At 43.3% G+C, this 23,793-nt stretch overlaps 1 protein-coding gene across 4 annotated transcripts in view; it reads right to left on the bottom strand.

Moving 5' to 3' along the window:
- The window catches only part of LOC123445391, a 34,173-nt gene extending 20,526 nt beyond the window's left edge, over positions 1 to 13,647 (bottom strand). Inside the window, exons 1-4 of one of the 4 annotated variants that reach the window (XM_045122369.1) lie at positions 13,508 to 13,647; positions 13,206 to 13,264; positions 8,375 to 8,478; positions 3,569 to 3,638 (exon numbers count right to left, since the gene is read on the bottom strand). In XM_045122369.1, the coding sequence (XP_044978304.1) occupies positions 3,569 to 3,638; positions 8,375 to 8,464 (160 nt within the window). In that variant the 5' untranslated portion in view covers positions 8,465 to 8,478; positions 13,206 to 13,264; positions 13,508 to 13,647. The remainder of the gene's footprint in view (positions 1 to 3,568; positions 3,639 to 8,374; positions 8,479 to 13,205; positions 13,265 to 13,507) is intronic. The other 3 variants (XM_045122366.1, XM_045122367.1, XM_045122368.1) reach the window with 3 other exon arrangements.
- Between the last annotated feature and the right edge of the window lie 10,146 nt (positions 13,648 to 23,793).

The following is a 23,793-nucleotide window of genomic DNA, read 5'->3' as shown; positions in this document are numbered from 1 at the left end:
TCTACATCAGCGATTCCTACTCGTATTCTTCCATCTTTTCCCAAGTATTATACTTGTCGTCCGCATAATGTGGATGTGTTATGTGTCGTCCTTCTCGTCTCAGCCTACTTATGGCTAGCGTCCATGTCCGCTTCCGCCTGTTGATCACCTTGGTTTTCCAACCGTCGACGCTGTTGTTCGTTAGCCGACTTCTTATCGTGAAGTTGTTATTCATCCCGAATGGCAGTTTGCGATGACGGAGGAGCTTGCTGCTCTTTAGCGCAACGGTACATGGGATCTTGTTTCTCTTCCTCCCCATGTCTATCCCATCAATTGTAAGTGGGTCTATAAGGTTAAGACTTGCTCGAACGGTTCTCTTGAGTGTTACAAAGCTCGTCTTGTGGCTCGCGGCTTTCAGCAGAAGTATGGTCGTGATTATGATGAGACTTTTGCTCCTGTGGCACATATGACCACTATTCGTAAACTTTAGTCGTAGCCTCTGTATGCCACAGGTCTGTATCTCAACTTGATGTTAATAATGCCTTCCTCAATAGTGAGCTGCGTGAGGTATACATGCAACCACCACATGGGTATTCTGTTCTTGATTGCATGGTTTGTCGTCTGTCGTCTTCGTCGCTCTCTTATAGCCTTAAGCAAGCCCTTCGCGCCTGATTATAGCGTTTTGCCTTTCTGGTGATTGTCGCTAGTTTTTCAGCGAATGCTCATGATCCAGCGTTGTTTGTCCACCTTTCAGCTCGTGGTCGGACTCTTCTTCTTCTCTATGTTGATGAGATGATCATCACTGGAGACGACCCCAAGTATATTACCTTTGTGAAGGCCCGTCTTAGTGAGCAATTTCTTATGTTCGATCTTGGACCTCTTGCTACTTTCTTGGATCTAAGTTTCTTCTACCTTTGATGGCTTCTTTATTTCCCAGGAAAAGTATATCCGGGATCTTCTTGCTCGTGCTGCTCTTACTGATGAGTGCATTGTTGAGACTCCCATGGTTCACCTCTATGATATTGATGGTGACTCCTTGCCTAATCCAACACGTTATCGTCATCTTGTTGGGAGTCTTGTCTATCAAGTTGTCACTCGTCCGAATATCTCCTATCCGGTACATATTCTGAGTCATTTTGTCTCTACTCCCAATTCGGTTCACTACAGTCACCTCCTTCGTGTTCTTCGATATCTTCGGAGCACGATCTCTCACCGCCTGTTCTTTCCTCGCTCTGGTTTCTTACAGCTTCAGGCCTATTTGAATGCTACATGGGTTAGTGATCCCTTGGATCGTTGTTCACTTTCTGCTTACGGTGTTTTTCTTGGTGGTTCTCTCATTGCCTGGAAGACGAAGAAGCAGACTGCAGTTTTCCGCTCGAGTGCAGAGGCTAAGTTGCGAGCTATGGCTCTTTTGACAGAGGAGGTGACTTGGTTACGATGGTTACTTCAGGACTTTGGGGTTTCTGTCGCTACACCTACTTTGCTATTGTCTGACAGTACAGGTGACATAGCATTGCACGCGACCTTATGAAGCATGAGCTCACCAAGCATATTGGTATTGATGATTTCTATGTGTGCGCTGTTGTGCAAGATCAGGTGATTCTTCTTTAGTATGTGCCTTCAAAGTCTGTCGTCTATGCAAGATCAGGTTTCAGTATGTGTGCGCTGCATGGCCTCTATCTCTCCAAAGTCAGTGTTGTTTATCCACCATGAGTTTGAAGGGGGTGTTAAGAGTTATATTCTAGTCTATATGTTTTCCCCGTTGTATGAGGAGTTTCCTGCATATTTCCACCTGTATATGGCCCTCGGGTAATACAAGTTGCATATACCCAACACACTATTTGGTGCAAGATGGCTCACTCTTCAAGAAAGATTGTTTGTGCATCCCACGAGGTTCTCTAAGTGACAAGCATATTAGAGAGCTCCATTCAGGTAATCTTAGTGGCCAGGTTGGACGGGACAAGAATGTCGCTAACCTGGAAGCTCGTTACTTTTGGCCATAGCTAAAGAGAAATGTTGGATAAGTTTGTTCAGCGGTGCCCCATAGGTCAAACCTACAAAGGCTAAGTCCATAACACAATATTATACATGCTTTTGCTTGTTCATGTTGCTCCATGGAGGGAGATCTCTATGGATTCATCTTAGGTTTGCCAAGAACAAGACGAGGGAGTGATGTTGTATTTGTGGTCGTGGACATATTCTCTAAAATGGCTCATCTCATTCCATGTCATAAGACAATGAATGCTCATCATGTGGCAAGCCAATTCTTTTGAGAAGTGATCAGACTTCATGGCGTTCAAAGGTACATCTTCTGAGGCCATGATAGCAAGTTTCTTGCTACATTTTGGCTCACTTTGTGGAACCGATTCAACACTGAATTAAAATTTTGTAGCACTGCCCATCCACAAAGAGATGGACAAACGAAAGAGGTGAACAAATTTTGGGTAATCTAATCAGTTGCACTTGTGGAGAAAAAAAAGACAATGAGATTTTGGCTTTATCTCTTATAGAGTTCTCCTACAACAACTCCCAGCATAGATCCACATGGAGGTGTTAAAGGAAGCTTAGGAAGTGAAGGTATGGGCCCTTCTTTATTATAAGGAAGATAAATGATAATACTTATGTGATAGATCTTCTAATCGAGATGGATATATCCAACACTTCCAATGTTGTTGACTTAACTCTCTACCACCCAGAAAAAGCGCTCTATGAAGATAACTCAAGGTCGAGTTCCAAACAACCAGGGGAGAATGATGAGGAACAATAGAGAAGGAAAATAAAAATAAAATCAGAAGTCAAATCCATTTGACTACTTCTAGATACTTCTACTGCAACCTACTATTTATTTTTTGTTTCTTAGCTTTATCTACTATTTTTTAGAACCTTCTAGCTATGAGTGGAATATTGCATATTAACTAATGTTTTCTAGAGTGTTCTAGCTATATATAGAAGTTGAGATATAAAGGTTCTAAAAGCCTATAAATAGAGGCCCTCACCTCTAGTTTGTAAGCAGACTGTGTACACCACCTATAATAAAACTTGGTTTTCTTATCTAAGATCTTGGACTAGATCTTATGCCCTATGAGTTTTGGATTAAACACCTATTGCCTTCAACACTTGTGTTGTACAATTTGTAGCAGCAAGGTGGAGCTCCTCCACAACCTCGGGTTGCCTCAGTAAGCTACAAGAAATGTAGGTAGTGGAAAGCGAGCTAAGCTACAAATTTGGGAGTAAGCTACAAGAAATGTAGGTAGTGGAAAATGAGCTAAGCTACAAAAAAAAATTGTGAAGTTCACCGTCAGCTCAAGATAGCCTTGACTACAATAGTCAGCATAATTTCCCCACAAAACATTAGGCCAAAGAGTTAAAAGAATTATCTGAATAGACAAAACTCGAACAGAACTAGAGCACAATAAACAAATTTCAAAAAGCAAACCACTCTCTCCGATCCATACTATTTGTCTCTCAGACGAATATATTTAGCACTGAAATACGTCTAAATACATTCACCTGGTCGACAAGTAATATGGATCGGAGGGAGCAATATTATTGAATTCTTGGTTTCTCGGCAAAAAAAAACATCCCTTACTTTCATCTGGATAGTCTATATACTCCACCTGACACTCCATGTGACCGCTCCTAATACACATATCCGTGATCTGAAAGTAAAATTGAGATGATTTAGCAACATCTAGTCTCATAATACAAAACAAAATAGGCCTTTGTCCAAACCAAAAAGTTGAAATATGTGAGGTAGAACGTATGAAATGGATAATCACAAAATGAGACAAGCCATAAGCAAACTATCAGTTAAGGTACATTTCTTTCAAATGCACATTTTTTACATTCTTTTACAGAAGAGTGTAGTGTATTAGTACCAATCTTCAAGAACAGGGGATGTTCAGAGTTGTACTAATTACCGTGGAATTAAATTGATGAGCCATACAATGAAGCTATGGGAGAGAGTCATTGAGCACCGCTTAAGAAGAATGACAAGCGTGACCAAAAATCAGTTTGGTTTCATGCCTGGGAGGTCGACCATGGAAGCCATTTTCTTGGTACGACAACTTATGGAGAGATAAAGGGAGCAAAAGAAGGACTTACATATGGTGTTCATTGACTTGGAGAAGGCCTATGATAAGATATTGCGAAATGTTATGTGGTGGGCCTTGTAGAAACACAAAGTCCCAGCAAAGTACATTACCCTCATCAAGGACATGTACGATAATGTTGTGACAAGTGTTCGAACAAGTGATGGCGACACTGACCACTTCCCGATTAAGATAGGACTGAATCAGGGGTCAGCTTTGAGCCCTTATCTTTTTGCCTTAGTGATGGATGAGGTCACAAGGGATATACAAGGAGATATCCCATGGTATATGCTCTTTGCGGACGATGTGGTGCTAGTCGATGATAGTCGGACGGGGGTCAACAGGAAGTTGGAGTTATGGAGGCAAACCTTGGAATCCAAAGGTTTTAGACTTAGTAGGACGAAGACCGAGTACATGAGGTGCGCTTTCAGTACTACTAAACACGAGGAGGAAGGGGATTGTAGCCTTGATGGGAAGGTGGTACCTCAGAAGGACAACTTCCGTTATTTGGGGTCAATGTTGCAGAAGGATGGGGATATCGTTGAAGATGTGAACCATCGAATTAAAGCCAGATTGATGAAGTGGCGCCAAGTTTCTGGCATTCTCTGTGACAAGAGGGTGTCACAAAAGCTAAAAGGCAAGTTCTATAGGACGGTGGTTCGACCCGCAATGTTGTATGTTGTTGAGTGTTGGTCGATTAAAAGGCGACATGTGCAACAGCTAGGTGTGGCGGAGATGCGTATGTGGAGATGGATGTGTGGCCACATAAGAAAGGATCGAATCCGAAATGATTATATACGAGATAGAGTTGGGTGCGCCAATTGAAGAGAAGCTTGTCCAACATCGTCGAGGTGGTTTGGGCATATTCAGCGCAGGCCTCCAGAAGCCCCAGCGCATAGCGGACGGCTAAAGCATGCTGATAATGTCAAGAGAGATCGGGATAGACCGAACTTGACATGGAAAGAGTCCGTAAAGAGAGATCTAAAGGATTGAAGCATCACCAGAGAACTAGCCATGGATAAGGGTGCGTGGAAGCTTGCTATCCATGTGCCAGAACCATGAGTTGGTCGCGAGACCTTATGGGTTTCACCTCTAGCCTACCCCAACTTGTTTGGGACTAAAGGATTTATTGTTGTTGTTGTTGTTGTTGTTGTTGTTGTACAGAAGACTGTAAAGTAGCCCCGAGCACCATGGTTCTAACTATCGGGTAGAGACACACACACCCCAACTAAACCACACCACTAAGAGATGGCTCACGTCAATGACATACGGAAGAACGCATCTCAATGCAGCTGCTAGATGTCCACGTCAAAGCTACCATGAGTTGTGCCTTGGTCCTCTAGGGTGGAGATTATGCCAACGGAAAGTCATGGTACCTTATGAATTCTGCTCTATAGGGTGTCATCCTCATGTTTGGTAGTCCATTGTCAATCATCAAGGTACCAACCAAACTCGTGAGATATTTATTTACTGAGATCTAGTCTGATCTTGATAAGGCAGCCACTATGGACTACGCTTTGTCAAGCACTACAAGTACCAAGTGTTGAACATGTTGTTATACATATGGCCAAGATATGGCATGAAAATATGAATCCTCAGCTTTAGGCGTGTCTATCTAATCGAATAAATAGCATAAAACCACCACATTTGGGTTAGCGTTTTTCGACTTTGTTCCGTATACCGCCGATATTGTACTAATTTTTCACAAAAATACAGTGATGACACAGTTGCTTAGTTCTGACTGCGCATATGATAAGTCAGGCCCACATGTCAGCACGAACATGGCACAAAATGTCAACTCCGTTTGTATTGACCGTTAAGTTGGGTGTGGGGCCCACTCATCAAAATCAACCCTCCTCTCAAACCATTTGCTCTCTACAACATTTCCTCGAATAGCTTGTGTGCATGTCGATGTAATTGCTACTGGAGCATGAGCTACTCCTCCCTACCACCAACATGCCGATGGCATGTCCCTCATCATCGTCTCCTATGCCATCGAGGTGGACCACACCATGTCGATCATCCCGTCGCATATGCCATCAAGAATGTCCCCAATGAGCTCACGACAGCTAAGGGCGTCGCCGCCGAGCAAGTCACCAACAAGATGTTTGGTGAGGCAGGGCTCCCATCCTTCAAAGCCTCCCTCTTCCTCCACAAATCGTCGTCGCAGCCTCTTGTCTTTGACCTCCCCCTCACAAAACCCTGGCGACTGCGACGTGTTGCTGACCGCACACACTGGCCTCGGTCCCCGAAGGTAGGATGTGTCGTAGCCGCACGCCATGATATTGTCGGGTACAGCCACAGCACCACGCGCACACAGACCAAACAACCTAGAAGACACATGCACGTAAAGTTAACGTTGATGCATCCTTTAGGCTAGGTAGCTTCACACATGTAGAAAACTAGTAGCCACCGGATACCTGGTTGATCTAAAGTAGGACAACTCGGCGAAACACTCATGAACATCGGGGTCGCCGCATCAGTTGGCGCGACATGCTAGCGGCTAGCATGTGCACGCAACTCCAAGCACGATTGTGTGACGAGGTGGCTGTCACAGGCTGGAGGAGGTCGCGAATGGAGGAGGTCGCGAACCTTACAACCAGAGCCCAGGTGAACTGGAGGAGGTTCTAGAGGTCCCAAGTGACGGACAAGATGAAGACCATGCCGTCGAACCACACCGATACAACCAATTAATTTGGAGGGAGGCTCTACAACGCAAGGTGAAGCTAATGGACATGGTGGTTTGGCTCAGGGTGGTTATTGGCTGCAACCACAAGAAAAAGTGGACTTCCACAACGCACACTTGGAGTTGGTGTCGTTCAGCCAAGACACAACGCTTCTGGCTGGTGGCGAAAATGTCGAGCATTTCCTGGATGGTGCTCGACCCCAACTGACCATGGGGAAAGTGCCATGACCAACGCACACTACGACCATCTCTGGCGGTGTCAACACATGCAAGTATTTGAGAGAATGCCTCTAACGTCTATGTAATGTCCATCGCCCAACAATAGTTATCCCATGCATTGGTTGCCTAATGACTACGCTCAACCCGTCAAAAACGTGGTAATTAACCAACTGTGTCATCAGTGTTTTTTGCAAAAAAATAGCACAATATCAATGGTATTGGAAACGAATTTGAGATGTGGTGATTTTCCAGAACCCTAACACTGATTGTGGTGGTTTTATGCTATTTACTCCTATCTAATCTTATTAATGATGGTTTACTACTTGGAACTCCTACCATTGCCACGTGGACAAGCTACAATACATAAGCAAGAGAGAAAATAATGATTTCAAGATAAGCTAAAGGCAAAAGCGGCGTTTGAATTTGAGATATTACACGCATAGCAAGAGATATCAACAAATGGATGGTGGCAAACAAAAGATTTTGGAGTTGCAGCTTTAAACTCAAATGTGGCATGAAAAAAATACTGAAGATATAGTGCAAATTAACAAACACAACAAAATATGAGAATGCCAAAGTTGAATCAATAGTCTTGACCATACTCCTCACGTTCGAGTTTACAAGGCCCTTCTTGAAAGAACACTAGTACCAAGGCAAAGCAAGAAGATAGAGGACTAGTGTGATTTGATGCCAAAAACACTGATAGCGAGGCAAAAATGGCTTGCATGAGTGCAAGGGAGTTAATGTCAATTTGGAAACTGAGAGACACTGAGTAAATACCACTGCAGTTACGAGGAGGATAGATGAAGGGCCTAATAAACCCAAAGAGAGGAGGGTAGATGAAGGGCCTTGTAATCTCAAAACAAGATTTGGAAAGGGGCCTAATAAACCCAAAGCGAGGGAGTACTTTTCCGATGAGGTAAAAGACAGAGATATAGGTACATTATTAAGTTATTAAACTATGAAATGTGTCATAGTGACCACAAAAAGTAAATAATATTTCATCCGTTCCATAATATAGAGCATATAGCTTACTATTTTTATATGTCCAACCTTATATAGGATCAAATTTATTGAGAAAAATCAACATTACTAAAACCAAATAAATACAATATCAAAGTTGGTCTCATGATGTATCTGATGATATATATTTGGTGTCACAAATTTAGACGCTTTTTACTATACATAAACTTGTCAAAGTTTACCAAACTTAATTTTTCACAAATTTGTATGCAATACATTATGGAACATAGGTAGTATAATTTAGGAAAGTGTCATGTATGAAACTTTTTTCACAAATTTTTCACAAATATGTATGCATAGTAATTTGACAAAACGTACTATAGAGATGTATTTACATACATGAACAATCAATGGTCTAAGAAATTGCACATTGTACCTTGCAACGGAACCATGCACCCCTATAACCAACATTATAGGATCTTGTTTCTACGGCATCTCCAACTTTAAACGGAAGTATTAGGTCCATTCCGAGCCACCCAACTACACCAATAAAAAGTTGTGTTAAGATTAAGAATTACACACTCAATAAAGTTAAATAAAATGCATACTCAACATCAATACTAAACTACATAAATAAATAATTCTATCATGAGCAATACTTGGGCATGCTCATTCATGATCGCAACAACTTCAACAAGTTCACTCCCATGAAGGTGCTTGGGAGAATTATCGCCCACAAGCTAACAATGCAAGGTATGGAAAAGCTTATGGCCTCAACATCACACACTAAGAACTCCGCATCGAATACCAAGCATTAAGACAAGATGATAAACGTAAATGGATTCCCATGGTATGAAGGCCAGTTGACATCTTAGCGAAAGATTCACAATATGTTAAACAATGATGGAAGAGATAATAAGTTTGGCCAAGACACCACAAGAACTCAAGCAACTCCAAGAAGAGTCTAACTAAGAGGGCCTACTACAAGTCTGGAAAAACAATCACTCCATTGTGGAATGTTCAGAAGAAAGGTGGGGACAAGAGTCAAAAAAAGATACATCACCATGGCGAGGCAATTCCACATGAAGTACATCTAACGATTAGTTTTTTAGGGATGCCAGGGTAGGAAATATCTTGCACGACATTTTCTAAACTCCCTCGTTTGCTTCATCTCCTCGCCCCTTCACAGAGCAATCAAGCAAGGATCACCCTGAAGCTAAAGATGAAGATATGTTACCATTGTCTCCTAGACAGTTAGCAAACGCATGGTTCTTGCCTAACTAAAATCAGTCACACATCAATTCATTTCTTTTTCTATCTTCCCAAAAGTAGTACCAAATTATCCAAGGAAGAAAGTGTACAATTTATGATCTAGAAATCTTGTAAGATATGTAACACCTATGCAAGCAAGTAAAAGTGTTATGTGTTATTTGGTCAATTTAGAACAGAAACTAGATACAAATCAGTGCCTTTGCCTTTCCTAGACTGCAATCTAACTAATATATAATCCCTCCATTCCAGAAGACAAGATGTATTAACTTCTTCAAAAGTCAAACAAGTGCATGTTCGACCAAGTTATTAGAAAAAAGTATCAATATCAACAATCCCAAACTTGTATCATTAGATCCAACATGAAAAGTATTTTCATATTTTATTTCTTTTCTATAGTAGATGTTGAATTTCTATTCTACAATCTTGGTCAAACACACGTAAGGTTGACTTGAACGAAAACCGATGCACCTTATATTCTGGAATGGATGGGGTATTTAATTTCAGTTAGACATGCCTAACTAATTATTACCCTCCATCCCATATTAAAGGGTTGTTTTTGCTGTTGCCCTTCCTATTAAAAAAGGTTGCACTATCTCACTGATCCACTTTTCCTTGACCTGCCCCACTATCCATGTGTGCTTGAGTTGTTCTCGCCCTGGCACCACCCCTCGATTAGCACCTCATTAACTTCACCATTAACCAATCCCCCTTAATTGTTGCACGACCTGTTGGTTGTTGGTGGCCATGCACGCGAGCAATTCCCGCCGATTGTTGCACAAAGTGCATGCTAATTGCTGGTGACCATGCATGTTATATTCTACTGTTAATTTTGGCACAACACGCGTGGCTTGAGGCTCGTGGGGAGTCAGCAGAAGAACTAATTAGTGCTGCCATTTGTCTATGGAAAAACGGGTACGCCCTCTAATATGGAACATATGGAGGGAGTATGGTATTTGGCATTCAAGCATTGAGTTTCCTTTTGGATCTTGCTTAACGAAAACAGGAATACCAAAAATTAGGTATAACAACAAACGTACACATCGAGGAAAATTTTGGAGCACTATACTAACTCATTTGAGTACAAGCAAACAAGTAAACCTCAATACGTGATAGATGCAACACCTAAGCTCAAATTTTGAGATACATGCATATTTGTCCATCAACTAATTAATTACAGAAATGAATATATTGGCATGCAAAATTTTCAACAAAAGTTCAAAAATGAAACACAATGCACACCTTGATTCAAATTACAAGACACTACACGCATAGGCATGACAAACAGTCATTCAAATTTAACTAAATAGCCAACCCTTACATTAGAAGTGTCACATCTTTTATCATGAACTAGGGTTTCAAATAATCAAAATGTATGCAGGGTAGCACAAAAAGATCTAAAGACAACCATTAAGCAATGATCTAGCGCCTAGAGCCGACTTGGAACGGCATCAGCTTTCGACCGCAAAGTTACGGCTTCATCATGAGCTCAAACGCAAGTTTCTAGGCCTCGGCTTTCATGACGGCACAATCGTGTGGTAGCGATTCCGCCTATTGTGGATGAAGCAGGGGCACTAACACGAAGTTTTCTCACATCCTGGCAAGTAGCAATTGCTAAGTGAACTCCTTTCTAAGCTTCAATTGGATGGTGTGGTGGCTTCGACGTAGCAAGGGATGGAAGCTCTTGCTTTGTCGCTTTTCTCGTCCATCCTTGGCGAACCCGTGGAATGTGCCAATTGCATTGATCTGCTGAGATGCATCTTCTAGTGATAAACATGTCCAAGCTCGAGCTACCTCTGTGGAGGTGTGAACCGCGATCCATGCTCTGCAGAAGGACAAGACTCCTGACTCAGGACAAGTTTTTGCACATGTTCTTCCAATATTGTTGAGTAACAGTCAAAGTTGATTTCTTGGTGGCTATGGATCAAGTGTACCATCTCAAGGGAGCTGATTACACCTCATCCAGGCTTCCTTGATGCCACGTCCAAAGATTTGGCGACAAATCAAAGGGACTTCCAGCCTGTTAGCCCAGTTCACTCCTCTAACTCATTGAAGATGATGGCGAAACAGCTTGCTTCTCATTTGCCTGAGCTTCACGTAACGAAAAAGAGGGCGTTTGTGAAGGATCATAGCATTCCGAAACTTTTTCATGGTTCAACACAAGGTCAAGGCGATGCACATAAAGAAACTCCCTGCTCTTTCATCAGGCTCGACATTTCACGCACTTTCGATTCGACGGCTTGGTCATTCCTCCTCGAAGTGATGTCGCGTCCTCATTTTGGTCCTAGGTGGAGGGAGCAACTTATGTTGTTATTGTGCATCTTTAGCCCAGGTCCTCATCGATGATAGCCAACGAAACTCATTTGGCAAGTTTGTGGGTTGTGGCCTACGACAGGGTTCCCGATCTTACCTACCTTCGACACATTCTAGAGGTGTTCGCTGTGGCTTCGGGCTTGCGCGTGAATATGGTTGAGAGTGATAGTGCAGATCAAGTTCAATGTTGAGAAATGACGACTGAACTTGCAACATTCCCTTGTAGGCCTGAGGTATTACCTATTAGGTACATTGGGCTGGTGTGGAAACCTTAGGATGCGCTCAAATATATGCTTTTTGCTTGGACTGTACTGCTGGATCGATGTTGGACTCTGACAGGTCAGGTTGATGCGGCCTTCCACCCTTCCCGCATCAAGATGTGTACCCTTTGTGCACGCAGTCATCGGGACATCAACCACCTCCTAATCGCTTGTGTATTCTCTCATAGGGTGTGGTTTTGTATCATGTGATGGATTGATGTTGCACAGTCTGCTCCTACAAGGCATGACATGTTACAATCCTCATGGAGCCTAGCCCGATACTGGCTCCCCATTGAGGTTAAGGGTGGTTTCAACTTGGTGGCCACTGCATCATGCTATCCATTTGGCTGGAAAAACCATTGGGATTAGGAGTGGTTTCAAGCGGCCACTGCACCATGCAATCCATTTGACTAGAAAGAAAGAAATTTGTTTTCAAGAAGAAATTCATGTCAGCAACACATGTAATTAACTAGATCAAAGATCTGCCGACAGAGAAAGTTGGTAGGCAATGGTAGTCAAGCAAGAATCATTCCTTAGCCTTAGTTGCGGTGGTGGTGTGGCTATATCTGGCACCTTTGAATATCTTCTTGTAGTTGTAACCCCTCTATACCTTTAATATATAGATAGATGCAAATTGAGGGTACTCACAAAAAAAGTAGGCAGAGGTAAAACAAAGATTGAAACACAAGCGTTGGGTGGCCTGTGAGGACCATAAAAGGAATTTGCAGCATCATGATCCTACTACTACGATTGCAATACTACAAGCAAGGGCAAACAGTTGATCCTAAGTTCCTAAATTGTCTATCATGTAAAAATAGGCAGATTATTTTGACTATGGTTCTTTTTTTACACTTTGTCTCCATTCCATTAATTATTATCTATAGATTGTATGATATGTCCATCCAATTAGTTACATCTTTACCTAATAGTCACCTAAAGCTTAGTTAGCAAGAGAGACCAAAGCAAATTGGGGTTAGGGAATTTTGATCAGGAAAATATTGTCAGCTTGCCTAGGTTCAGTGGAGATGGAAAATTAGTGAAAGATGAGCTTTGATAGGTGAATTGCAAAATGGGATTGGGTCATAGGCTATCAAGTTTACTTCTTCTTTACCACGATTTTGTGCTATCCTATAAGCAGACGCGTTTCAGTGAAATGTACTTTGAAACCACCATAATCAAGAGATGCCAGGCCTCCCCCTGTCGTCGCCCCCTTCATGTACGATAACAAGGACATCTATTGGGACTTCTTTTAACAGGATTTCCCTTACAGTACAGATACTGCTGAATGATATGTGACATATGCAACAAGGCCCTCGACTTAACCACGGGAATGTGCATAGAGCAGCGCATAAATCTCATCATGAAACAATACCACCAATGCTGACCACCGGAAAACTTTGGTGTGGCAATGACTGCTGTATTTACCTGAATCTGAATTTCTTGCTGTTCCCGGCCCGTCCCAAGCCCACGTATCTTGAAAAAACCTGAGATTATGCACAAAAAACAAAACGGATTGAGTCGGGAACTACTGGCAACACGGAACCAACCTTTGAAACAAAGAACTTTTGGGGACTGGCCAGGTCAATGCGCCATCGATGGGGATTCTTTTTGCCGGTGAATAAAAAGACATTGGGGATTTATTTATTTTTTGCAGAGGAGGCGGCGCGGGGTGGGGGGTGGGGGGAGATGGGGAAGGGGCGGAGGAGGGGAATGGGGAGGCGGCGCACCTGAACTCCGCGGGAGAATCGACCGGCGGAAGACACCAAGCGCCGCCTCCTGGAGGAGCGGGCGGCGGCGCACCTGGGCTCCGCGAGAGAATCGGTCGGCGGAAGAGCCGTTCGGCGAGAGGGGCAGGGTCGACAAAGGGTTCCGCCGTTGCAGCGGTGTCGACTGTCGAACTCTCACCTAATGGGCCCCTCGCCTAATCGGGCTAGGCAAGAGCAGCCCTGGATGCTTTTCCTTTTGGGCCTTTGTAGCAACACCAGGCGACCCTTATAAAATGTAAGCACGAGGGACAAAGGAAAAGACCATCCGGGTAGAAACCAAGAAAACAAATGCAGAAAACCAACTTAATAAACTGAGAAAAATATTTACAATAAAATTGCCACCAAAATCTAGGAATCTATATGTCTAAAAATAGGTAAGAAAATATATTAGCTGATAAAATTGCAATGTTATACTACTTGTTAAACTACCACACAAAAACATACATACAAAAAGAAAAATGCCATGATTGAGTACAACTAGCAAAATTTGCATGGTCTATGTTAAAAAAAAGTATACGCAAGCACCTAGTAAAATTGCAACGATTTTCTATTTTTCATGACTTAAGACAAACAGAATTATCATTAAGTTTGACATTGGTCTAATACAAGAAAGATTACCAATACTACATACAATAATACTACCATGGTTTAAAAATAAAAATGCCATAATGTACATAATGAAATTGCCATGGTGCCTACAAATAAACTACAATGATCTAATAAAATAAAATATTCATGATCTAAATAAAACAATTGCCGTGTTTTAGATGATATAAGTGCAATGTTACCTACAAAAAACTACCTTGATATACTTAATAAATTGTTGAGGGTGTAAAATAATATTAATAAAATATCGACCATGGTCCAACAAATAAATTTGCTATAGTATAAAACTTCTATTTTCATGGTCCGATATAATTTTGCAATAGTCCATAAATTTTGCCATAGTAAAATTATTTTCCATGGTAGACAATATACCATGGATTGTCCGGTAAATTTTGCTATGATCCCAAAAAAATGCCATGGTCCATAACGAAAATTTACCATGGTCCCAAAAAAATGCAATGGTCCAAAACATCATGACAAAACACCTTTGTAGATCATGGCAAATGTGGATAAAAAAAATTAGGAATTTGCAATGTGCACATGGAATTTTTTTAAGAAAAAGTGTTGTGTCAAAAACAAATGGCAACTTTTGGTAATTTGTAACGGGTACATGGCAAATATAGGAATTATGTTCTTTTTAAAAGATGGAAAATTTAGGAACTTGCCAACATGGCAAGTCTTAGAAATTTTGTACTCTAAAAGATGAAAGGTTTTGAAAACTCGTAATTGGGCACATGGTAAAGATAGGGATTACTTTCTTTAAAAACATGGCAAATTTAGGAACTTGCCATCGACACGTGTCAAGTTTGAGAATTTTGTTCTCTGAAAGATGAAAAGTTTTGAAAATTTGTAATTGGGAACATGGCAAATTTAGGAAATTTCTTCTTTAAACAGAAAAGATGGCGAATGTTAAACAAGTTGCCATGGACACATGGCAAATTTAGGGTTTTGTTCTCTAAAACACATGGCAACTTTAGGAAAAGATGTAATGAGCACACCGAAAATTTAGGGAAAATGATTTATATTTTTTTGCAAAGATAGTTAACTCACGGAATTTCCACGTACCAAAAGTAGGCATATCCAGCGCAGGACTTGAGAAGATCTAGTGCATAGTGGACGACTAAAGCATCCTGATAATGTCAGAAGAGATCGTGGTAGACCGAATCTGACATGAAAAGAGTCTGTAAAGAGAGATTTGAAAGATTGGAGTATCACTAGAGAACTAGCCATGGACAGGGGTGCGTGGAAGCTTCCTATCCATATGCCAGAACCATGAGTTAGTCGCGAGATCTTATGGGTTTCACCTCTAGCCTACCCCAACTTGTTTGGGACTAAAGGCTTCGTTGTTGTTATTGTTGTTGTTGTTGTTGTTATTGTTGTCAGTGGCGGATCCAGGATTTCAAGTTACCCGGGGTGGACTTTTCATGGAAACAAAAATCAGGGTCAATCAAATAAAACAAAATGCCCAAGCAGTATCCACTCAAGCAAGACGATCAACATAGTTTTTCACGTGATCGATTTTTCAGATCGTCCGTCCATGAAAAATGTGTGGAATTGGGAAGGTCAAGACTCAACAGTGTAGGCGCACTCATGGGCTCAAATTCAATTGGGCTTTTACTACACATGTGTGTGACTTAACCGTTGGCCCATCTCATTAAGCGAAGCGGTATTTTCTCTCCTCTTATCTTCTTCCTCCCCGATCTTCACAGCGAGGCATGCATACAAACGTCAAAAAAAGAATGAAGCTTCAATCTCACCCCCATGATGACCAAAGTAGTACATAGGGTATCTTAGGTTTCAAAAGTTTACCTGGGGCAGTCTGTTGGGGAACGTCGCATGGGAAACAAAAAATTTCCTACGCGCACGAAGACCTATCATGGTGATGTCCATCTACGAGAGGGGATGAGTGATCTACGTACCCTTGTAGATCGTACAGCAGAAGCGTTAGAGAACGCGGTTGATGTAGTGGAACGTCCTCACGTCCCTCGATCCGCCCCGCGAACAATCCCGCGATCAGTCCCACGATCTAGTACCGAACGGACGGCACCTCCGCGTTCAGCACACGTACAGCTCGACGATGATCTCGGCCTTCTTGATCCAGCAAGAGAGACGGAGAGGTAGAAGAGTTCTCCGGCAGCGTGACGGCGCTCTCGGAGGTTGGTGATGATCTTGTCTCAGCAGGGCTCTGCCCGAGCTCCGCAGAAACGCGATCTAGAGGAAAAACTATGGAGATATGTGGTCGGGCAACCGTGAGAAAGTCGTCTCAAATCTGCCCTAAAAGCTCCATATATATAGGAGGAGGGAGGGGGACCTTGCCTTGGGGTCCAAGGGACCCTCAAGGGATCGGCCGAGCCAAGGGGGGGAGGACTCCCCCCCCCCCAAACCGAGTTGGACTTGGTTTGGTGGGAGGAGTCCCCCTCCCTTTCCACTTCCTCCCTCTTTTTTTTTCTTTTCCTTTGATTTCCTTTTCTTGGCGCATAGGCCCCCTTGGGGCTGTCCCACCAGCCCACTAAGGGCTGGTGTGTCTCCCCAAAGCCTATGGGCTTCCTCGGGGTGGGTTGCCCCCCCCCCCCGGTGAACTCCCGGAACCCATTCGTCATTCTCGGTACATTTCCGGTAACTCCGAAAACCTTCCGGTAATCAAATGAGGTCATCCTATATATCAATCTTCGTTTCCGGACCATTCGGAAACCCTCGGGACGTCCGTGATCTCATCCGGGACTCCGAACAACATTCGGTAACCAACCATATAACTCAAATACACATAAAACAACGTCGAACCTTAAGTGTGCAGACCCTGCGGGTTCGAGAACTATGTAGACATGACCCGAGAGACTCCTCGGTCAATATCCAATAGCGGGACCTGGATGCCCATATTGGATCCTACATATTCTACGAAGATCTTATCGTTTGAACCTCAGTGCCAAGGATTCGTGTAATCCCGTATGTCATTCCCTTTGTCCTTCGGTATGTTACTTGCCCGAGATTCGATCGTCGGTATCCGCATACCTATCTCAATCTCGTTTACCGGCAAGTCTCTTTACTCGTTCCGTAATACAAGATACCGCAACTTACACTAAGTTACATTGCTTGCAAGGCTTGTGTGTGATGTTGTATTACCGAGTGGGCCCCGAGATACCTCTCCGTCACACGGAGTGACAAATCCCAGTCTTGATCCATACTAACTCAACTAACACCTTCGGAGATACCTGTAGAGCATCTTTATAGTCACCCAGTTACGTTGCGACGTTTGATACACACAAAGCATTCCTCCGGTGTCAGTGAGTTATATGATCTCATGGTCAGAGGAATAAATACTTGACACGTAGAAAACAGTAGCAACAAAATGACACGATCAACATGCTACGTCTATTAGTTTGGGTCTAGTCCATCATGTGATTCTCCCAATGACGTGATCCAGTTATCAAACAACAACACCTTGTTCATAATCAGAAGACACTGACTATCATTGATCAACTGGCTAGCCAACTAGAGGCATGCTAGGGACGGTGTTTTGTCTATGTATCCACACATGTAAATGAGTCTTCATTCAATACAATTATAGCATGGATAATAAACTATTATCTTGATACAGGAATTATAATAATAACTATACATTTATTATTGCCTCTAGGGCATAATTCCAACAGTCTCCCACTTGCACTAGAGTCAATAATCTAGCCCTCACATCGCCATGTGAATTACATTGTAATAAATCTAACACCCATACAGTTCTGGTGTCGATCATGTTTTGGCCGTGGAAGAGGTTTAGTCAGCGGGTCTGCTACATTCAGATCCGTGTGCACCTTGCATATATTTACGTCCTCCTCCTCGACGTAGTCGCGGATGAGGTTGAAGCGTCATTTGATGTGTCTGGTCTTCTTGTGAAACCTTGGTTCCTTTGCTAAGGCAATGGCACCAGTGTTGTCACAGAACAAGGTTATTGGATCCAGTGCACTTGGCACCACTCCAAGATCCGTCATGAACTGCTTCATCCAGACACCCTCCTTAGCCGCCTCCGAGACAGCCATGTACTCCGCTTCACATGTAGAATCTGCTACGACGCTTTGCTTGGAACTGCACCAGCTTACTGCACCCCCATTAAGAATAAATATGTATCCGGTTTGCGACTTGGAGTCGTCCGGATCTGTGTCAAAGCTTGCATCGACGTAACCTTTTACGGCGAGCTCTTCGTCACCTCCATATACGAGAAACATCTCCTTAGTCCTTTTCAGGTACTTCAGGATATTCTTGACCGCTGTCCAGTGATCCACTCCTGGATTGCTCTGGAACCTACCTGCCATACTTATGGCCAGGCTAACATCCGGTCTAGTGCACAGCATCGCATACATGATAGAACCTATGGCTGAAGCATAGGGGACGGAGCGCATATGCTCTCTATCTTCATCAGTTGTTGGGCACTGAGTCTTACTCAATCTCGTACCTTGTAAAACTGGCAAGAACCCTTTCTTGGACTGTTCCATTTTGAACCTCTTCAAAACTTTATCAAGGTAAGTGCTTTGTGAAAGTCCTATCAGGCGTTTTGATCTATCCCTATAGATCTTAATGCCTAGAATGTAAGCAGCTTCTCCTAGGTCCTTCATAGAGAAACTTTTATTCAAGTAACCTTTTATGCTCTCCAAAAGCTCTACGTTGTTCCCAATCAGTAATATGTCATCCACATATAATATTGGAAACGCCACAGAGCTCCCACTCACTTTCTTGTAAATACAAGATTCTCCAACCACTTGTATAAACCCAAATGCTTTGATCACCTCATCAAAGCGTTTGTTCCAACTCCGAGATGCTTGCACCAGTCCATAAATGGATCGCTGGAGCTTGCACACCTTGTCAGCATTTTTAGGATCGACAAAACCTTCGGGTTGCATCATATACAACTCTTCCTTAAGGAAACCGTTAAGGAACGCCGTTTTGACATCCATCTGCCAGATTTCATAATCGAAAAATGCAGCTATTGCTAACATGATTCTGACGGACTTAAGCATCGCTACGGGTGAGAAGGTCTCATCGTAGTCAACTCCTGGAACTTGTGAAAAACCCTTTGCCACAAGTCGAGCTTTATAAACGGTCACATTACCGTCAGCGTCCGTCTTCTTCTTAAAGATCCATTTGTTTTGAATAGCCTTGCGGCCCTCAGGTAGTATCTCCAAAGTCCACACTTTGTTCTCATACATGGATCCTATCTCGGATTTCATGGCTTCTAGCCATTTGTTGGAATCTGGGCCCACCATAGCTTCTTCATAATATGCAGGTTCATTGTTGTCTAACAACATGATTGATAAGACGGGATTACCGTACCACTCTGGAGCAGTGCGTGATCTCGTCGACCTGCGTGGTTCAACAGAAACTTGAACTGGAGTTTCATGATCATCATCATTAACTTCCTCCTCAACCGGCGTCGCAATGACAGAGGTTTCCCCTTGCCCTGCGCCACCATCCAGAGGGATGAGAGGTTCGACAACCTCGTCAAGTTCTATCTTCCTCCCACTCAATTCTCTCGAGAGAAACTCCTTCTCGAGAAAAGTTCCGTTCTTAGCAACAAACACTTTGCCCTCGGATTTGAGATAGAAGGTGTACCCAACTGTCTCTTTTGGGTAACCTATGAAGACGCATTTTTCCGCTTTGGGTTCCAGCTTTTCAGGCTGAAGCTTTTTGACATAAGCATCACATCCCCAAACTTTAAGAAACGACAACTTTGGCCTTTTGCCATACCACAGTTCGTATGGTGTCGTCTCAACGGATTTTGATGGTGCCCTATTTAAAGTGAATGCAGCTGTTTCTAATGCACAACCCCAAAACGATAACGGCAAATCAGTAAGAGACATCATAGATCGCACCATCTCTAACAATGTACGATTACGACGTTCGGACACACCATTACGTTGTGGTGTTCCAGGCGGTGTTAACTGTGAAACAATTCCACATTGTCTTAAGTGAGCACCAAACTCGAAACTCAGATATTCACCCCCACGATCAGACCGTAGGAACTTGATCTTCTTGTTACGATGATTTTTCACTTCACTCTGAAATTGCTTGAACTTTTCAAATGTTTCAGACTTGTGCTTCATCAAGTAGACATAACCATATCTACTTAAATCGTCAGTGAAGGTGAGGAAATAACGATATCCGCCGCGTGCCTCCACGCTCATTGGGCCACACACATCGGTATGTATGATTCCAACAAGTCACTTGCACGCTCCATTGTTTCGGAGAACGGAGTCTTAGTCATCTTGCCCATGAGGCATGGTTCGCACGTGTCAAGTCAATCAAAGTCAAGTGACTCCAAAAGTCCATCAGCATGGAGTTTCTTCATGCGCTTTACACCAATATGACCTAAACGGCAGTGCCATAAAAATATGGTGCTATCATTGTTAACTCTAACTCTTTTGGTCTCAATGTTATGTATATGTGTATCGCTATCAAGATTCAATATGAACAATCCTCTCACATTCGGTGCATGACCATAAAAGATGTTACTCATAGAAATCGAACAACCATTATTCTCAGACTTAAAAGAGTAACCGTCTCGCAATAAACAAGATCCAGATATAATGTTCATGCTCAACGCAGGCACTAAATAACAATGATTTAAGTTCATCACTAATCCCGATGGTAGCTGAAGTGACACTGTGCCGACGGCGATTGCATCAACCTTGGAACCGTTTCCTACGCGCATCGTCACTTCGTCTTTTGCCAGCCTTCGTCTATTCCGCAGTTCCTGCTTCGAGTTGCAAATGTGAGCAACAGAACCGGTATCAAATACCCAGGCACTACTACGAGAGCCGGTTAAGTACACATCAATAACATGTATATCAAATATACCTGATTTTTCTTTGCCCGCCTTCTTATCTGCCAGATACTTGGGGCAATTGCGCTTCCAGTGACCCATACCCTTGCAATAGAAGCACTCTGTTTCAGGCTTAGGTCCAGCTTTGGGTTTCTTCGGCGGATTGGCAACAGGCTTGCCGCTCTTCTTCGAATTGCCCTTCTTGCCTTTGCCGTTTCTCTTGAAACTAGTGGTCTTGCTCACCATCAACACTTGATGTTCTTTACGGAGTTCAGACTCTGCGACTTTCAGCATCGCAAACAACTCGCCGGGAGACTTGTTCATCCCTTGCATGTTGTAGTTCAACACAAAGCCTTTATAGCTTGGCGGCAGTGATTGAAGGATTCTGTCAGTGATAGCTTCTTGCGGGAGTTCAATCCCCAGTTCAGCTAGACGGTTTGAGTACCCAGACATTTTGAGCACATGTTCACTGACAGACGAGTTTTCCTCCATCTTGCAAGCATAGAATTTATCGGAGGTCTCATACCTCTCGATCCGGGCGTTCTTCTGAAAGATAAACTTCAACTCCTGGAACATCTCAAATGCTCCATGACGCTCAAAGCGACGTTGAAGTCCCGGTTCTAAGCCATACAAGACTGCACATTGAACTATTGAGTAGTCCTCCTTACGCGCTAACCAAGCGTTCTTAACATCCTGATCAGCCGTAGCGGGTGGTTCATCTCCTAGCGCAGCATTAAGGACATAATCCTTCTTCCCAGCTTGTAATATTAGCTTAAGATTACGAGCCCAGTCTACAAAGTTGCTTCCATCATCTTTCAACTTAGCTTTCTCTAGGAACGTATTAAAATTCAGGATGACACTTGCGTGAGCCATGATCTACAACACAAATATTTTCAAAGTGGACTTAGACTATGTTCAAGATAATTAGAGTTCAACTTAATCAAATTATATGCTAAACTCCCACTCAAAAAGTACATCTCTCTAGTCATTTGAGTGGTTCATGATCCACTTACACTATCCCAAGTCCGATCATCACGTGAGTCGAGAGTAGTTTCAGTGGTAAGCATCCCTATGCTAATCATATCAACTATATGATTCATGATCGACCTTTCGGTCTCATGTGTTCTGAGGCCATGTCTGCACATGCTAGGCTCGTCAAGCTTAACCCGAGTGTTCCGCGTGCGCAACTGTTTTGCACCCGTTGTATGTGAACGTTGAGTCTATCACACCCGATCATCACGTGGTGTCTCGAAACGACGAACTGTAGCAACGGTGCACAGTCGGGGAGAACACAATTTCATCTTGAAATTTTAGTGAGAGATCACCTCATAATGCTACCGTCGTTCTAAGCAAAATAAGGTGCAAAAAGGATTAACATCACATGCAATTCATAAGTGACATGATATGGCCATCATCACGTGCTTCTTGATCTCCATCACCAAAGCACCGGCACGATCTTCTTGTCACCGGCGCCACACCATGATCATCCATCAACGTGTTGCCATCGGGGTTGTCGTGCTACTTATGCTATTACTACTAAAGCTACATCCTAGCAAAATAGTAAACGCATCTGCAAGCACAAACGTTAGTATAAAGACAACCCTATGGCTCCTGCCGGTTGCCGTACCATCGACGTGCAAGTCGATATTTCTATTACAACATGATCATCTCATACATCCAATATATCACATCACATCGTTGGCCATATCACATCACAATCATACCCTGCAAAAACAAGTTAGACGTCCTCTAATTTTGTTGTTGCATGTTTTACGTGGTGACCAAGGGTATCTAGTAGGATCGCATCTTACTTACGCAAACACCACAACGGAGATATATGAGTTGCTATTTAACCTCATCCAAGGACCTCCTCGGTCAAATCCGATTCAACTAAAGTTGGAGAAACCGTCACTTGCCAGTCATCTTTGAGCAAAGGGGGTTACTCATAACGATGAAACCAATCTCTCGTAAGCGTACGAGTAATGTCGGTCCAAGCCGCTTCAATCCAACAATACCGCGGAATCAAGAAAAGACTAAGGAGGGCAGCAAAACGCACATCACCGCCCACAAAACCTTTTGTGTTCTACTCGAGAAGACATCTACGCATGAACCTAGCTCATGATGCCACTGTTGGGGAACGTCGCATGGGAAACAAAAATTTTCCTACGCGCACGAAGACCTATCATGGTGATGTCCATCTACGAGAGGGGATGAGTGATCTACGTACCCTTGTAGATCGTACAGCAGAAGCGTTAGAGAACGCGGTTGATGTAGTGGAACGTCCTCACGTCCCTCGATCCGCCCCGCGAACAATCCCGCGATCAGTCCCACGATCTAGTACCGAACGGACGGCACCTCCGCGTTCAGCACACGTACAGCTCGACGATGATCTCGGCCTTCTTGATCCAGCAAGAGAGACGGAGAGGTAGAAGAGTTCTCCGGCAGCGTGACGGCGCTCCGGAGGTTGGTGATGATCTTGTCTCAGCAGGGCTCCGCCCGAGCTCCGCAGAAACGCGATCTAGAGGAAAAACTATGGAGATATGTGGTCGGGCAACCGTGAGAAAGTCGTCTCAAATCTGCCCTAAAAGCTCCATATATATAGGAGGAGGGAGGGGGACCTTGCCTTGGGGTCCAAGGGACCCTCAAGGGGTCGGCCGAGCCAAGGGGGGGAGGACTCCCCCCCCAAACCGAGTTGGACTTGGTTTGGTGGGAGGAGTCCCCCTCCCTTCCCACTTCCTCCCTCTTTTTTTTTCTTTTCCTTTGATTTCCTTTTCTTGGCGCATAGGCCCCCTTGGGGCTGTCCCACCAGCCCACTTCCTCCCCAAAGCCTATG

The sequence above is a fragment of the Hordeum vulgare genome, chromosome 3H, assembly GCF_904849725.1.
Source record: "Hordeum vulgare subsp. vulgare chromosome 3H, MorexV3_pseudomolecules_assembly, whole genome shotgun sequence".
In the NCBI taxonomy this organism is placed as follows: domain Eukaryota; kingdom Viridiplantae; phylum Streptophyta; class Magnoliopsida; order Poales; family Poaceae; genus Hordeum; species Hordeum vulgare.
Note: the sequence above shows the minus strand (reverse complement) of the source record. Positions and strands in the feature narration are given on the sequence as shown.